Source organism: Phaethon lepturus, unplaced genomic scaffold, assembly GCF_000687285.1.
Source record: "Phaethon lepturus isolate BGI_N335 unplaced genomic scaffold, ASM68728v1 scaffold31216, whole genome shotgun sequence".
Taxonomy (NCBI): Eukaryota; Metazoa; Chordata; class Aves; order Phaethontiformes; family Phaethontidae; genus Phaethon; species Phaethon lepturus.
The window spans coordinates 21,202-39,940 of NW_010544648.1; the positions used below are offsets into that span (position 1 = coordinate 21,202).

At 39.6% G+C, this 18,739-nt stretch overlaps 1 protein-coding gene across 1 annotated transcript in view; it reads right to left on the reverse strand.

Annotated features, from left to right (window-relative positions):
* Positions 1 to 18,417, reverse strand: part of VPRBP (Vpr (HIV-1) binding protein) — a gene marked incomplete at its 3' end in the record, with an annotated part of 31,032 nt that extends 12,615 nt beyond the window's left edge. Inside the window, exons 1-10 of the mRNA XM_010288745.1 lie at positions 18,297 to 18,417; positions 13,566 to 13,642; positions 12,767 to 12,840; positions 11,671 to 11,784; positions 8,950 to 9,087; positions 7,465 to 7,968; positions 6,137 to 6,238; positions 4,817 to 4,975; positions 2,159 to 2,338; positions 1,057 to 1,266 (exon numbers count right to left, since the gene is read on the reverse strand). Of these exons, the coding sequence (XP_010287047.1) occupies positions 1,057 to 1,266; positions 2,159 to 2,338; positions 4,817 to 4,975; positions 6,137 to 6,238; positions 7,465 to 7,968; positions 8,950 to 9,087; positions 11,671 to 11,784; positions 12,767 to 12,840; positions 13,566 to 13,642; positions 18,297 to 18,406 (1,668 nt within the window). The remainder of the gene's footprint in view (positions 1 to 1,056; positions 1,267 to 2,158; positions 2,339 to 4,816; positions 4,976 to 6,136; positions 6,239 to 7,464; positions 7,969 to 8,949; positions 9,088 to 11,670; positions 11,785 to 12,766; positions 12,841 to 13,565; positions 13,643 to 18,296) is intronic.
* Positions 18,418 to 18,739: the final 322 nt, after the last annotated feature.

Sequence of the window (18,739 nt, forward strand, 5' to 3'; positions counted from 1 at the left end):
AAGAATACAGCAATTGCCACTATAATATACAATAGTAAGCTTAAGAATAATATCCTTTAAGTTTCTTTGCAGTTCTAGAAGTCTTAGGCCAATTTAGGAAGAAAAGTTACATTAAATTAAAATTCTGCTCTGCTTTTAAGCTACTAATCTAGCAGTTACTAGATCATCATTCAAAATAAATTTATGCTAAAGTATTTAAAAAGGCTGCAAAAAACACTAAATCAGTTTCTAAGTTCTGACTACAAAATTAAAGAAAAAAGGAAACTCCTAACAAGCTTGCCTTTCAATATTTTTTTTAAATTACACAAGAAGGCAACAGCTTATACACGTTTCTTTAGTTACTGAAAATAAGTGATTTTTGCAGACGCAAAAAACCCTCTGTTTCTTACTTCAGCTCTTTTAGAAAACCATCATAAATTAAACCAGAAACCACAGGTGAACGTGCTCCCTCAAAATAAGCAACCATAAAATTCAGGTTTGTTTTTTTTTTTTTTTAAAAATCACTTTGCAGGGAGAAAGTAGGAAAAAAAAAATGGCAAAAACAAGAATTTCCCAGGTCGTTCCTAAAAACTACAGTGTCAAGAGACACATTTCAGTTGTCATTATCAAATCAAACTTATTTCCATTATGCACTTTATACTTACAGATTTTGTCCTTTTGGAGATTAAAAACATAGAAAAACCTGTAAGTATCAAAAATAGCCTGCCTTTACTTAAATTTTTGAGAGATGGAAGTGGAACCACAGCAGATGATGAGCAGGAACCTTAATCAAGTGTAGTTCAGATGAACCTCAAAGGCTCTTCTGTATTTTTCTATTGTATTTTCTATTTTATATTGAAAAATATTTTTCTATTTTCTATCTAACTATCTATATTCTAATAATGTGTATCATTCCACAAGGCAGGAAAAAAGCACAAATAAAAAAATCCCTACCCCTACAAATTGCACACTGCCTAGTTATTCCACTGGCTTCAAGGGATATCCACATATTCCTGCAGTTTGGATTGTCTTGAAAAATGCAACAACCATGTTAAAAGCTTGCAACATGCTGCTCACCTTGTAGGGGGGCTGTGGATGGACCAGAATGCCACCTTCAGTGCGCTGAAGTGACTGCTTCACCTGTTCAAGTTTGATAGCAAGATGAGCCTCAAAGTACCTACGCAAGGCCATGCAGGTATGTTTCCCAGTCTGGCGACTAGCAAAGATCTCATCATCACTCAAAAGGGCGCCTTGGTCTTCCAGGTTCAAGATCTCAAGAGTGCTTATCTTCAGAAAGAGGTTGGGTAGAAAAAAGAAAAGTTTCATCAGCTCGCTCTTCAGGAAAAAAAGCACCTACAATTCTCAGCTGCACTTGTACTAAATCCATACAAAATTACTTTGCTATACAAGACATACAAGCACACCCTCTTGAGAGCTGACGAAAGCTGTCTGAACAGAAAAGGCTATCTTCGTAGATAAATAGTTAAGTTTAAAAAGAAACATTCCCCCTCCTTCACTATCTACGAAGAAAGAAATCCAGAAGTTACATCAACGTAGATCTGGAGGCAACGTTGTGCCTAATTCTATTACTCATTATATTACACAACGCAAAGTGTGCTTATGCCCTGAGCACTGCTGTCCCCAAGTTAGTACCAACCCAAGCTATTAGGACTGCACAGCAATGCCATACTGATGTACCAGGTTTTGTACATGAACAGTGTAATTTGTGCTCATAAGGTGCCATGGTAACCACAGTACAAAATCAGCCAGACCTCTCCTGGAACAAAGCTGGATGTATCTGTATCCAAAAGGCTGCATGGCAATACCATGCGCGTGTGGAATGGTGAGAAATATTTTAACTACTACTAAGCCACCACTGTTTGAGTAAGTGCTGCTCAACCCAAGAGTTGCACCAAAAGCTCTCAAAAGGTAGCAAGTCCAAGGACAATGATAATAAAGGTGAAGTGATCCACATGTTTGTTGCTTAGAAAGCTCATCACACCTCTCCATCTCTTGGGAACTTAGGAGGGAAAAAAAAACAACGACCAAAAAAACTCTCAAAAAAACAAACACACCCCTCCACCCAAAAAAAAGACCCAGGCTTCTACACAGTTGCACTGCAAAGGGTGCAAAACCTGACACTAAAACCCTATTCACCACATAAAACCACAAGCCGTACCAGGTTAACCAGACGTCGAAGGCCATCATGCCTGTCAAAGAGCTCCAGGACAGCACGGAAGGAGAAGCAAATGGAGAAGAACATGGTAGCATGGCAGCAGCCTGAGGCATGGGAGCACTCCATTAACCATAAGGTGTAGTTTACTACATCTGAAAGCACGTTATGGGGGTGCATGCACACCTAGAAAGCAAAACAACATTCTTGAGAAGGACTTCAAACAGATCACAGAAGAGAATTTATCCAAAGAGAATGAGGGTTCTTTGAGGGGCAAACAGACAAGAGGACAAGTATCAGTTACTCCCAACTTGACTTGGGCCATCTGAAACATGAAATAAGAAGTCCCACTTCCAGACCAGTAAAAGAAAGCCCCAGTGAGACTAATAAAGGCCATGGTGTGGCAATGTAGGACTAGCAATTGGTGCATTCCCAGATCTAAACACAATAAATACAGCAGTCTTAATGTAGTATAATTCCAGAGAGTCCTTCTCCATGCCACTTCAAGCTATACAAAGAATGCTTCGCTAGAAGAAAAGAATAGAGAGAGGTTTCCACTGAAGAAAAAAATTCTTCTCCGTGTAACAATACCATATGTTATGCTGAAGTTCTAGCAAACTCTGATAGCACTGAAGTCTAGGGCAATTGCAAGGATCATCAAATGCAAATCTAAATTTTGACTCTCTCTGGAAACAGACAACTGAGCTGGTCTTTTTCTCAGACCTTGCCTCCGAGACGTGCAGACCATGTGCTCAGAATTGCACTTTTGCATACGTTTGTTATCTTCTAATGATGAGGAACTCTGAACCCTCTGCCAGGGTCAGCGCCAAGAGGAACAGCAAAGAGAGCTGAAGCACTGGCACCAGCTGCTATATGCCAGGTTAGCAGATTTTTTTCGTCTCTTCTGTGCTGGTGTTGGACATACTCAGAGAATACAGAGCTATCAGCTCCACCCTTGCTTCCACCCCAAGACCCAAGGCTTGGCATGGACTAAGTGACAAGGGACTGCCCCTTGAAACCGGCTTCCTCTGAAATCCAAAGACAAGAGAGGAATGTACCACAGAAACCTGCTCTACTTGGTATCTGTAGATATTAGGGATAACATCTGGTAGATGAGACAGTGTCACTACAAAACAGCTGCACGGTTTTATGACACGGCCTGAGGATGTAAAGCAGAGGGAATCCTCATGCAGCACCCTGCCATGGCTCTTGTTTTCTTTTTAAACATCCACGCAAGCAGCAAGTTCGGGGCGGGGGGAAGAAGCTTATAGAGTTTTCTCATGACAAAGTTCAGAGAAACACCAAAGCAGGTCATATGCAGCCAGGGTCCATCTTTCTGACACAATGGGCAAAAAGAAGTGGAGGAAACATTACACCCGTTTCACCTTTCTTATCCTCGTAAAGAGATGTAATACAGGGCATAGACAGCCCTGATCAACCACGACTACCAAAAGGTTTTTGAACTTGCTTATACAAACGCCTGCAGAACACAAATGCCAGCAGAATCCATACAGATAAAGCCTTCAACAACCACTACTAGTGCAGCTTCTACATGCTCAGGAGTGTTAAGCATGTTAAATCACACCACACATTCAGACAGCATCAAAAACTAGGAAAGAATAAGCAGAAATGTACAGTTACTAATTTAACTGCTTCTATTTTCAGATTAAAAAAAAAAAAAATTACTAGAAAATGCCAGGGACAGGCCAGGAATCAAAAGCCATCACTCAAAGCAGAGCTGAGTTGGAAGGCTTAAGGCTACAACTCTGCAGTTGCTTTGATTGATTCTTAGAGCAGGATGCCCCCATATGCAAGTACTAATGCTCACAAGCTGAAAGTTCATCTTTTTTTTTTTCCCTTAGCATGGCAATAACTTTAGAATAAATTGGATTAGTTCCTAGATCTGTCTCAGCACACACGTGCTGCTGCAGCACAAAAAATAAAAAAGGAAGTAGAATCACTGCTGAAAGTACCCGGGAAACTGAAGCTTAAGCAAAGACTGCCATATCAACCTGTCTGAAGGGATGCTTGCTGGAAGAACACCACTGAAGTAAGAGAAGGGTTTCTTTCAGGATTTTTTTTCTATATTAAAATATGAGGTGAGGAACTTTACCTTCATTATCAGCTGTTTTAACGTTTATAAGCTCAGGCCATTGAGAACCCTTAGTATCATTTCATTTGACTTTCTGCACAGTGCAGACCAGACCTGCAGCAGTCTTCTGCTGCACTCTAACACCACTACAGAAGTTGCGCTGCTGTCTGGAATCTGACTGAGGTACTGCATAACTCTGAAGCTATCCACACTTGGAATGCGCATGAAAAAAGCCAATCTCAGGAACAGGAGTCCATTGAACAGACGGGAAAGACAAATGAGAATGGAGTAGTTTTTCCTTTTTCTGAAGGAAAGAGGGAATAATAGGATGAAAAGGGTGATGAAAGTATTGAGACAATGCCAACAAGACAGAGATCTTCAGTTAATTCCCTAGGAACTGAAATCGCCCTTGAAACAAAACACTCAAATACACCATTATTTATATATTTCCTAGTGCCTCTATATAAATTTGCTTTTTAGCTTAGGAGATGTTTATTCACTGTTTGAACACAGGTAGAAACACTAAGAAATTATGGGAATCACTGCAGTTATATTAAATGAATGCCTCTTACCCTCTCCATGGCATCTTGATTGTAAGACAAGTAATATAAGCACATGGAGACCCCTGTTGCTGCCATGGAAGGACGAGGAATCTCCAGCAACTTTTGCACTCCTCCATGAGCAACAAACTCCGTTGCAAATTTGTTGTGCAGCAGCAGTGATGCCAAATGCTAAGGAAGGATAAAAGCAGATTAGACTGGAATTCTTCAAACTGTCATCAATTCCATCCCCTGCCCCATAGAAAAACAGATGGCAGAAAAAACGAGTGCTCCATGCTTTGTCCACCTTATTTCCTCCTCCCATTACGTTTAACTGCAGAACATAGTATTTATCCTAATGACAAAAGCAAAAAAGGCATTTTCACTTTGTTTTACACATCTTGCAAAAGAAACACCAGAGAAAAGCAGAGCAACTCAGAAATTATCCAATAGGCCACTTTAAGTCTTCCTATTATTTTTACATTAACTCTTTTTCTATTATCACTAAGAAATATTAAATTTGCACTCACACTTTGTATATGCCATACTGCTGGCAAGAAGAATTTTACAAAATTAAGTTTAAAGGCTATGGTTAAAACTGAAGTCTGTAGCTGCACTGAAGTTTATTAACTTTACTTTCCTGTATTACCAACACCTTAAGAGGAAGCAGTAAGAACCACTGTAAACCCCACCCCACTCCCAAATCAGGTAACCTACACCTTTTGTAAGAACATTGCTCCTTAGAGATAAATTCTCAGACAAATGACCATGAAACAGAGAGAAAGATGACACTGGAGGACCACAGGTAGAGAAGTTACTATGAAAGAGGGAAAGAACATACAGAAAAATATAATTTGTGCTGCTGCCCTGCAGGTTTGGCTTGTAAAGGTTATTTTGTGTCTTTTTGTACCTCTGGGAGGTAGCCTAAAGACTACCCCCACAAAATTAGTGCATTTCAAACATTAAGCTCAGAGATGTCATGCTGGGGCTTTTGGAGTAAGACGCTTGTGCTTCTTACCCCTCAGAAATGTCCCTTGAGATGACAGCCAGTGGAACAACTCAGGCATGTCATCTAAGGGCAGCAGGAACACAAGTGTTTGACAGAAAAAGGTATTTTTATCATCTTCATATAGGCAGATGGCAGGTGAAATTAATGGCATTTCCTGCACAATTAAGACCTTTTTACCCCCTCACCCCTTTTTTGAGTTACAAAAGCCAATTCCAATCCCAGGGAATCCTGCAATATACACACACCTAAAGAAGGCGAACATTTGCCTTTGACACATGCAGCAGACATATTCAATGCTCTTACGATGTTTATGGTACATTTTATGCATTATGAAAGTAATTTACCTTAAGGGCTTCAAAAGTGAGCAGCACATCGTTGGTTCGCTTCAAATCGATGTAGTACATCATCAGCTCCCTTGACCCCAGTTGCATAAAGATGGGTAGTAGCTGAGAAAAAACAAAAATGGGAGACTAGCTGAATGTTTCAGGGGAAGTATCAGGTCTGTTTTGGTTTTGACTCTCTCAAACCCCCAATTTTCCCCTATTGGCAGATACCTGTTATGAGAGGTCAGTGGTAACCAGCTCCATCCATAGGAAGCAATAAAGGTTAACAGACCTCTTGTAATACATCTGCTGACTGCAGCAAGGTGCATGACAGCTGCCACATGGAAATCTTAAGACTCTCCTTCAAGTGCGGCTATGGCAAGTCCACACAGATACCACCCTGGCGATAGGTTCCACTTTCCATCTGTGCAAAGACAACTACCCAACAACTGAACAGAAAAAACAGGAGAGCAGGGCAACAAACCAAAACCCTTTGCATAATTCTTTGTGTAACAGCTTTATAGTATTAATTCCTATTTTTATATCCTATTATAGCTGGCATATGAAGTGATCCAGTCAACATGCAGGGTATTAGGGGGATAATGGTTTCTTTGGCTCTCACAGAAGCAAGGCACACACGTGCACACATACATAACATATATCACAAACCAAAACTGTGTTGCTTCGTTCTATTTCAAATTATGTTAAACCACCTAAAAAAGACTAAACAGAGATAAAGGTGCCCGGCAGACCTATGCTAATTATTTTTTAAGTGTTACGGTTGGAAAAAAAAAGAAAAAATGAAACACTTTGGTAAATCTAACGCTGCCCAGCTACTTTGTCCACGTAAGTAACAACAGCTCTCAAAAGCATCTGCGTAACATGGGCACTGCCATTTCTCGTCAGAACTACTGCAGAGGTTACACAAACCATTTCATTTAGAATTTCAAGGTCATTATTTCCTCATACTTTTAATTGCGTGAGTCTATCACATCCCCCAGAGGAAACAGGAAAAATGTCTGTATTTCAAACAAAGTGATTTGCCCTGTGTCATGTAAGCAATCAGCATATTTAACAGAAACCAGGAATGAAATTCCTAGTCCCATGCTCCAACTACTAGACCACACACCTGGTATGTTCAGGTTTGAGTATTACCTACTAGGTAATACTCAAGCTAATGACTTCATTGATTTGAAAGTCATCAAAAACTCAGGAAAGGTCACTGATCTTAATCAGGAATTATTCAAGAGCAGTATAACAGTTCTGCAATTTCTTCCCCACAATACCACTCATAGTTTTGTCGGGAGAATTCAAGCACAGAGTGCTTCCTCCCACCTTCATATGCTCACCTCTTGGTACTCCCCTAAGGGAGTCAGGTACTGAAGAATTAGCCTCTGCTCTATGGCGGGAGTCAAAGGGTAAAGTGTATAATTAGTGCCAATCACCCATGGGGACATTTCTGACCAGCTGCTGTTGGACAGTTCAACAAACATCCGCTCTGGTTCTGAAGTAGAGAAGCCCAGCTTTTGCTTGGCCTTCCGGAAGCCGTCTCTTTCATGCTGTTTCCCTAACTTGCTTTTTCTCAGTCCCCCATCATCTAGCTTTGTAGCAGAGTTTACTCTGCTACTGGTCTTGTGACTTGAATCAAGATGAAAGGAGATCTCCATATCCCCAGAAACTTCCTCTTGCTCTCCATCTACTGCCATCTCCCCATAGTCCATATCCACAGCCTCTTCATCTAGAGGCAGCAGAGGGTCTGATGGCACCTTCCGAGGACTGGGACGCTTGTTTTCTTGTTTTGTAGTCATTTCAGTAACCTGTAGCTCTCGTAGCCGCCGAAGCACCAAAGCCACCTGGTTCACAAAAGAAGCATGCATGAGAATACTCTTCTTGCTTTGATCATGCAACTCACATTGACCATATTTTTGTTCTTATCATACAACCAACTCCACAGCATAAAATGTCAAGCATGCTGTGGTGTACATTTGCCCAGAGAAATACTGATTTCAAAGTGAGTAAGCAGACTCCAATCCTTTTTGCTACAGTTACTTTAATTCTAAACTATCAGCACCTAGTCTCCTGAATGCGAAAGAAATGGCTTGAAAGCCATTAAGAGCAGATGAGCTGTATTGGTGCTAACAGGACCACATATCACCTTCCACCATTCTTCCATCATCTCTGCCTAGCCTACAATAAGGGCAACATTCCTTTTCAAAGCAGCAGCTGTGATAAATTGCAGTTCCACAAAACCTAAAGCCACGCTTTTACTTTTAAAGGCCTTAGCTGTGCAAGAATTAGAATTCAGCTATGCTTCAACACACTGTACACTGTGCTGGGAGACAAATTTGCCTATCCTACCTTCTTCCAAAAGTCCTCTCAATTGCTGATAAACATCACACAGAATCAACACTAAACTGGTGAAAGGTTTACAATAGAAGTGAACACAATTTCATGTTAGGTTGCCTCCGTGCTGATTTATCTTTCATTTTAAAATCTCTGTCCAGTACCTAAGACACAACATGCGATAGTTATCGATGTAAAGCTTCTGATTTTTTTTCTTTAAGGTGCTATGAATATGAGTCCCATTAAAAAGTATAGTATTTGCCTTCTTAGGTTTTCATTGTCATTTTAAACACAACTGGTATAACAGAATAATCAGGCCTTAGCAAATGCATGGTCAGGAAAGGATGGAAAGCATGAGCTACTGAGTCTTAAGATGTTATTATAACCACTATAAGACTCATATATTAACTCATGAATACAAGCTCCCCACAAGTAAAAAAAAGTAAAGGTATCTGCCCTCTGAAAAAGGAAAGTGATTGAGAGATTATTACCAATTGCGAGTTCTCATCCCTGTAATTTGCAGCAATATCTTGGTTTTCCATAGCTCCTCCTAATAGCCCTGTTGCATATGTCCGTAGCGGCTGATCAGCCTCTCGCGCCCACTTAAAGAGATTTTCAACTATGCCTTCCTAGAATGAAGAAAATAAGACAGCAATTCCAACAGTTATATTTCATTTTTAACTTGTCAGTCCCAGTGAAAGCATCTGTCGGTAACAATTCTCCCTATCTCTAGTAATAAGCAGGCTAGATTTCCTACCAATTATGTAACGAGTCAAGATTTAAAAAGATATGTAAACAAAAAAAAGAAACAACAACAAAACAACATTCTAAGCTGCATAAAACTATTCCCAGGCATCAGATATATGGAATCAGGATTTGCACACCTGCAAAAGTCTTCTGAAGTGGCCAGTCAACCTAATGCTTAGGAAGTAGTAAAACACTATAGGTATAAATTTATTAGTCCAAACAAACAAGCCCAAAGCTCCTGTCACTTGCACTAATATAAATCTTGAGCAATTTAGCGGATTTTAAAGAATCCATGACTTAGACCAAATAGAATGGAATTTGGCTAAATTTCTTACATTTCACTAAAAGCTTACTAGGGCTAAATTGAAAAGTCACTTAAGCAAGCTACCTGGTGCCAGGAACTCTTTACACTCATGACTACTCACCAACCAAAAGAACAATTCTCAACATAGTCAGAAATAGTTTGGAGAAGAGAGAAATGCATGCAAATATACCAATCTACATATGCAAATCTTAATGTTAAATATGGTTAATATTTTTAATAGTAACAAAATTAGCGGTGTTTGAACACAGACTGCAATGCAATTTTTCTTAACAAGGCTGTGGGTTAATTAAAACAATCAATTAAAAGACAATGGGCTAGAATGAAAAATTCTTTTTTTTTTTTTCCCCTCTAAATCACTATTGGTTTTTGAAATATCATACAACATCACATCATTATCGTGACAGGAATCTTGCACATAACTTGAACCATAGGTACAATACAATAAAAGATCAGCTAAAAGTAATAATGAATAGACATACATTTCAATGAGAACTCTCAGTTTACAGATTTTTAAAGAGTTGCCTGCTATATATTTCAAGAAGATTGCATTATTATTTAAATGCTCGTATGTCATTAAGGAAAAAAAAAAAACCCCACAAACGATGAGATGTGAAATACCTTGGCCGCTAGAGGACCTCTTTATGACCAGTACAGTACCCTCCATCAAACATATTTGTGAGCTATCCTAAAGCCACCTGCATACAGGAACCCAAAGTGCCATAACAGAGCTCTATATATTCTCAAGCAAAATAGTCCTTAAGTGCAAAACTTAACTCAAAAATTTAATTTCAATTTACAGAGAGATTTAGTCGCTGGGAAAAAAGCTACATCCTCCACTTTTGCTGTGCTTTTTTTTGCCTTGGATCAAAGTCTGACAGATTTAGCCTTTGGATAGATCACAAATATCTCAAATTAAATTCAATCCTTCACAAACAGACCACATTATATTCTTTCCTTTTATCATGCTCTACGAGTTCACATCCATATTTCCAATAGTAAAGAAATTAATTTACAACTTTTATATAAAGCATTACCTAATTGCCAAACTTCAGAAAAACTTTACATTAATTGTTACAGATGAGGAAACTGGGGATCAGGAGTGAAATCGACTTTCTCCTCACTTTCAACCCTCTGTGCATTCCTTCAGAAAACTACACTTGTCAACATACAGAAGTCCAACTCAGCTGTTCATCACAGTTCCAGATAATCCCCACAAAGCATGTGTATTTTAGACTGCTTAGTTAAAGTATGCCTTGCTTATCACTTAGCTCCAATAATGCTATCTCTCTGCTGTAGCTGAGGATTTCACAGAATCACAGAATCACTTAGGTTGGAAAGGACCTTCAAGATCATCAAGTCCAACCATTAATCCAGCACCAGCATGTCCCCTAAACCACGTCCTGAAGCACCACATCCACACATTTTTTGAACACTTCCAGAGATGGTGACTCCATCACCTCCCTAGGCAGCCTGTTCCAATGCTTGACCACCCTCTCTGTGAAGAAATCTTTCCTAATATCCAATCTAAACCTCCCCTGGCACAACTTGAGGCCATTTCCTCTCATCCTTATCACTAGTTACTTGGGAGAAGAGACCAACACCCACCTCACCACAACCCCCTTTCAGGTAGTTGTAGAGAGCGATGAGGTCTCCCCTCAGCCTCCTCTTCTCCAGACTGAACAACCCCAGTTCCCTCAGCTACTCCTCATAAGACTTGTGCTCCAGACCCCTCACCAGCTTCACTGCCCTTCTCTGGACACGCTCCAGCACCTCAGCATCCTTCTTGTAGTGAGAGGCAAGATTCCTATAGCAAGTCTTCACATTCTATATGGCCTGCTCCATTCACAGACCTAAGAAATAACAATTCAAAGTATACGACTTCTCAAAACATTACATTAAGTTCCAGCTCCCTCTGTTTGAATCAGTCCCATTATACCTTACAAGCTGAGAAACTAGAAAACAAGATTTGATCAGCTGAACAAGCCAACATCAAAAAGCCCCAAACCATTAGCAAGATTGAAAAGATTGTCTCCCAGAGAAAGGATTTCAATATGGCTTTTTACTGGTTTCGCCTCTGGGAAGAACTGTTGGAGTACATAATACACCAAGCTTAAAAACCAAGCTTTAGTATAGATGATACCTTTTCCTGAAAGACAACAGCTGTTTCCAGCCCCGGCATGATGTCCAGAAGAAGTCGGCAGGCAGCAGTGTTTAATGGAGGTTCTCTGCTTGTCATCACATAAGCATTCACTAGCTAGAGAAGATCAGGAACAACATTGGTTTGAAATTCAACTCTGACCAAAACCAGCGCAGTGAAAGCCTTACAACTCCCACAGCAGCAAAACAACAAAGTAAGAAATGTCAGTATGTAAATCCTGGATCTAAAGATGACTAGCCTTTAACCTGCTCCTTCCAGTACCTCAGAAGTTGAAATTACTTCTCAGAGAAACAGAATTCCCCTCTAATCTGCTGTTCGCTGACTAAATATCTATCTTGAACTGATTTGTAACGATAAATGCCTAAAAAAAAAAATTACAGTTCAGTAACAGCGTAAACATGAAAAGGTTAATAGCTGAAAAAAATTAACATAAAAAAAGGCACATTTTCAATGGCATCTATGTTTGCTTATCACTTGCAATTTAAGACTGAAAGCTACACGCAAACAATCTGTCAGAATCCTTACGGCAATGTGTACCGATACAGGCGCCTGCAGAGACATGAGGGTAACAAAAATTCTAGCTATTAACTCATGTTAGAGTATAGTAATGCAGGAGGAAAGCCAGACTCTTGCCTCTTAATCCTCTACCTGAGTCTTCTAGAGCTGACATACTCCTCTGCTTCTACAGGCAGTCCAGCATTTCCAAGTATTCAGAGACAAGGCATTGTAATTAGTGGTATTAAATTCCATTACAGAAATTATGCTTGAAAACTTGTATTAGAGGAGATACATTTTCTTTAAAGAGAGACTGATAAACCTTGAGAAGAACTTTTTCAATTGTTACTACACATACTGCAGCACTCCTGAATAGGTCATGAACTCCCCCTTCCTTGAGTCACTTTAACAGTGTCAAATGAGTTGCACTTAAATCCATTTTAAAAACCACTGCTATGGAAGAGATAGTTCCTACACCAGTAAAATAAATATTAAATAAGTACTGAGGTCAACCAGCACAGAGTAAACAAAAATCCTAAGAAGGTGTCAGAATTGACAGAGAGAGTTCTCAGAGCAAACCTACCGCATTCATGAAATCATCATTCTTGAAAAGTATCCTCAGTAAGTGACCGAGCATGCACTCTGGGTCCGCTCGACCTGTGGGAGAAACAGGAAAAGATTTATCTACCTACCTCAAGACGTCAAGATTAATACTGCACTGCTAAGTTCAAATTGACTGCGAAATACTCGAGCTAGCAGGACCTTTCTCAGAAGGAAAATTACAGAAGAAACCGTATGAATTATTCACCAACTTAACATTTTTTCTAGTAAGCATTACCTCCCCAGACACCTACTAGTCAAAGCACAACACATTTTAGTTATCCAATAGTATTGAACTATCATTTTTGTAGACAGAAGATGCAGACAGTAGGCAAACTGGTCCAGTAACTTGGAAATAACTGATCTCCAAAAAAAATATAAAAATCTAAGGATAACAAGATAAAAAGCATTACTGGCTATATGTAACCATTCTAAAGCACTGCACTTAACAGCAAATTCAAGATAATCTGAGACAGACTTCTCTGTCCATCTAACAGCCACTATTCACACTAGCTGCAACTTGTTAACATGATCATACTCTTATGTCATAAGCCAGCCTCTTGAAACACTCTTCCAAAATGCAGGGCCTCAAAATCTTGCAGCAAACATCAAAACTGCCAGGTATCAGCACTACAGAGCACAATTACCCAGTGCAAAAGCAGTATCAGACCTTGATCAGCAGTGGGCACATTCAGGCTAAAAATCACTTACTCTTAAATATGAATTACCCGGCATCCACTGTAACAGAGTTGGTGCTGCCAAAACCATTCACGACATCTTACCTGGGTGTCGGTCATCAAACGGATCTGGATCCCCTTTGCGGTACTCTTCAGTCTCCTTCTCAATCAGCTCGGACATTCTGCAGAAAGAATAACACCAAATGAGCAGAATTCACACTCAGTCTTCTCTGAGTACACAGCTCCGCACTATCTGTCAAAGTACTATAAAACAGCTCATCAACTTCCATTCGAACGGTATTCAGTGCTACCGGAGGAATTCATACTGTTCACAATAGAGGGGTGACAGAAGAGACTTGCCTTTAATATCTCATCTCCGCCCCCACACTCCAACCATATCAACATCCCAGTGATGCACAAGCATGACACTCTGGAGGGGCCAATACCTTTATGTTAGAGTCCTGGTGATGTTCTACAACACATACTGTAGAAAATGAGAGTAAATAATGGGCTTGTGTAGTACTTCTCACCATCACATAGTCTTTCTTTTGCAGTAGAGTAAGTCCTGAACAAGTGAGTTAGTCCTCCTTCCTATTCAGTTTGTGCAGGAGCAGATGCTCAAACTACCTACACAATTTTTAATTATTTTTACATTATTAAAATTTAATAATATTGTGTAATAATAAAATTATTTAATATTTAATAAAGTACTGTGTAATCTCTATTCAGCTTATCCCTGCAGCTCCACAGAAGAGAGCATGTGTCAGTTACCACAATGGTTAAGACAAGGAGAAACTCAGCCAGCTCCCTATTCATAGACCTTCAAAATACATTAAATGCTCCTCTGTATCAGAAAAAAAAATGGAGGTTGCTTTGAAGTTATGCTTTCCCCTAAATTGAGAAGCAGCCTCAGCAGACACAAGAGATCCTATGCTCTAATTCATTTAGAATGAGCAGTAAGAGAATGAATTATTATTTTTATTTAAACAAAATCAAGAGGGAGATTATCTCACAATCAAGCAATAAATAATTCCATAGTCAGCTACTGTCTTTCTCCACAAAGTGTTATAGCAGATATATATGCAGTTTGAGGTGAAATAAAGAGCAGTATTCAAAAAACATTAGCAACTTAAATCTTATCTCCTTGGTTTAAAACCTCATTCCCTCCCCTCTGCTGAGGTCTAGAGTGGGGTGCGGAATGTATGTGCAGCACAGCATTTTAAAACATCATCTTAATACCTCAGGGCAGTGATCTAGACAGAGTTTGTTATAGGGGAGGGAAAACTGCTGGAAAGCTGCAGTAATTCCTGGAAAAATGTTTGTCTTTTGCATGGGCTTCCCCTTACAGTATGCCACTGAATTCTACTTCATTCTTTTTACTTTCCAGGAAATATCCTGTGTTCCCAGGGACAATTAGAGGCAAAAATGTACTTAAACCTGCTTCTGTGAACTACACTGACTTGCCAGTATGACAGAGGATGATGTTACAAAGCCTGCCCTGACTGTAGGAACAGCAAATTGGCTTATCAGGAATGAGCAGAGAACTTTCCTGCTTGTCTCTGATCTGACAATTACCTTTAGGCAAACTGTTTATCCTGTGGGGTTCCAATATTTACTTTTAGTAAGCCTGAATGTGAAGAGATGCAAATTGTGTCCCTTGCTAACTGGTGGCACAGCTTGAGCTCTCATGAGTTTCTGGCAAAAGCAAGTTACTCAAATACTCCACTGCCAGCTCCTCATTTTTTTCCATGAAAACTAATAGCTTGAGGGGTGCCTACTGACAGACAACTGGGAGAAGTGGGGAGTTGAGAAGCTGCACCCTAGACTTGTCACATCTTTTTAGGTGATAATCAGCATTTTGATTATGTGCCAGAAAGGACAAGACAAGCAGCATGTAAAGTGAGCATAACATTCTTATGAGTCCATCTTGTTTAGGTAGGCAGCCAAACAGCGTGCCAGCTGAAGCTGCTGAGTGGTTTCAGGGACAACAACATTATCACAGCCTAGATGAAACAAGCACATGAATCACCAATTATAGGCGGTTTTGAGACAATTAGTCACAATTATTTGACGAAAATAAAAAAGCACTGCCTCTTTAAAATTGACTTTCAAAAAGAAAAAGAAAAAAATTAAATTTGCTTATAATACCTTCTTTTAAGTAACACATATAAAGGTGGTTTGTGAAGCAACTTGGATGAATCTATCTAGAACAACAGCTTTGTCAAATCTCAGTTGAAGCGACAGGAGAGTCAAATAACTAACAAAGTTCATTCCTGCCTCATAATAGAGACATACGGTACACAGGGCTTTAACAAAAACACTGAACTTTTATTCAGGTTTTGAGATTTCATTACTTGGCATTATATTGGTTCTCCACCCACTTCAGAGTTTGCTCACAAGATCTAGGTTTTACACAGGGGTAGGGTTCCTTCCCCCTACTTCTGACTAATTTTTTTTCCCTCTTTACAGCTGTCTTTGAGATCACCTTTGGAAAGTTAGTCAGATCCTCATTTTCACTTGCCACAAACTGAGCTCACCTTGGGGCTGGGAAAGGAAGGGGCAGTGGCATACATAGATGTATGTCAATTTTGCAAGACTCCCAGTGATCTAGATGGCATAATATAAAGCCATCCTAAAATTGCTTTATGCCACCACTTGGCATTAATGACCAATCTAAGCCTTTACAACAGATTGCAACAGCGTTAACATGCTCTAGGATCCCAAACCACAACACACATGGTTTGGGAAGATGAAGTATGCTGATCTGTTCCCTTTATGAAAGGGGCTCTTGGGATGCAGTGAAGGATCTGACTCCCAGGATTTGCCAGAATGGTTGAACACTACTTGCATCCAGACTATGAAGTAATGCTCTTGCAGGATCATTTCAATTCACAATATTTTTGAAAAACATATATATTAAATATCTGTTGTTTGCTGAGATGCTTTCCAAACAATTTCTTCAATTCATACCTTCTGACACTCCAGAGTTTTGTAAATCCAGAAAACGAGTTTATTTGGAAATTACAATTCCCTTGTGGCCTATAAGCTACACTGTTGCTGTTCTTGTCCTGTTGCAATGCTCACTACTGCACACTCACACGTGCTGCCTCGGCATCACATTTAACGGGCCCCGAATCACGCAGGGAAGTTTTCTTCCGTTTAGCTCAGAAGGAAGTAGCAAAAACATCACTCACCAACAAGCATGACCACAGCTGCTTCTGCCTTAAGTCCAAAACAACATGCAAAGGGCACTACCCTGCCTCAGGACATAAGCTAACACAAGCTCCAGTTGGTGAGGATTCCTAGCATCTCTTCCAGCAAATTCTTGTAAACCTAGGCTGTATCCAAAACCCTCTACTCCAGACAGACATATGGCTTTCACTGATACCTGAAGCACTGTAAATCCAACTTCTGTCAGAGCCAATAAGTCCCCTTGCTATCTACCTTAAATAAATCTGTATTATCTCCACTAAAGCCAAAATACCCAAGCTTTCACCATCTGTAACCACTCTGCCTGCTGTACAGAGATCTTGGAGAACCAAAAGATAGTTATCAGACTTGTCTGGGCATAAATAATGTATGGAACTCAAGGAGCTGAGAGGGAGCAGGAAGTGCCAGACTGCTATAAACACAAGAAAAGACATGTTTAATTGAAATTTCTTTTAAATTTCTTAGATTATAGTAAATTTCTGCTGTTTATGTCTGCAAGAAAAAGGCTGGAAATAGCACGTTTCCTTCAAGAGACCAATCAGACAATATGCAAAGATACACCAAAACATGCCTTGTGATTGTCCAGAGACCTACTCATTTTCAAGTGTTTATGATTGGCTTTCCGCTGCTAATCTCCTCCTTCTGTGCTGCTTTTTAAAACATAGCAAGAACAGCAAAAAAGTTGTGCCCACTAGGTAAGGCACACCACAGATCTGTGCAAAGATGTTCCACCAGATTCCTTTTATTTCTACCTAGTGCCAGCTCAGAATCTGTGCACTGACTTGCCTGACCCAACAACGTAGAGCAGCGCAGTACAAAATCCTGGATTGCTCTTAACGTACAAGTGCAGTAAGTCCTTCTGCGTATACTAGGCAGGCCACAGGTCTGCCAGCAGAGGCACGAGGAGGAATTGGGTGGAATTTCTGTGAATCTCCTGTTAAAGCAAGAGTAATATCCGTTTATCCAAGAGAGGCCTGGGTTGGGAAACCACAAATGCAACTGATAATTCAAACGTTTCTCTTGTAATAGAAGAAGTCTTATAATGAATGGTGTTATTAGTACCTACATATCTCCTAAAAATAATTTGTATGTCCAGGGAATATTTTCATTACACATACAATACAATGCCAGTCAATCAACATCCAGTTTAAAAAAATTAATCAAGTTCTAAAATTTCACCTTAAACATGCCCTATGAACTTCAATAAAACCTTCTCAGTATAACACCCTTGATTCACCCAATATATCTGACCAATGTTACTATGATCACAAATCCCACACCACCACTCTGACGGAACAACATTCTCAAAGCTTTCAATCTTGATCAACATTTTACAAGGTAAAGATACAAAAGTTATTTCAACTACTTAATGATTGTCCTGACCTCTATTATTCCAGAGAATTAAATTAATGTTTTAGAGACAGCCTGTGTAAGATCTTTGCAATATAATTCCTTACCAAAAATTGTATGTATTTAAACACAACACTTACAGTTCAACTTTCAGACCAAAGAAAATTAATTGCCAGCAGGTAATCGGGTATGTAAAAACCTCAAGGACAAGGCTGGTAAAAGCTGCTGTCAAGTAACTTCAAATATTCAGATTTAGGAATTTATTTAATATCTTACCTGGTGAGAATAGGGACCATGTCTTGCCCACTGCCATGTTCTTTCTCCCATTGCTCAAGCAAAGCAGTGAGCTCAGCCTTGGAGTCCACATGCCCAGATCCTGAAGTCATGGCTTAGCCTGAGGCAGAGGTAACAACAACAAAAAAACAAAAAAAAAGAGCAGAAAAATTAGCACAAAACCCCACACAGTTTTGCTATATTCATTGAAATAATCTAAATGAAAGATTGCAAGTCATTTGGAAGAGGAAATTAAATACTCAGCAACAAGGAGTGAGAAGAGAGAAGATTAAGCGACAGAATACTGCTGAACTTCACTTTCAAGGCTGGAAGTTTTTTTTGGTCCTCTGCCCGAATAATAAAGAACATGCGCATACTTTGAACACAAGTCTTAACTGGTGTATGACAACCCTGACCATCATGTGAAGTATGCACACCTAACCACA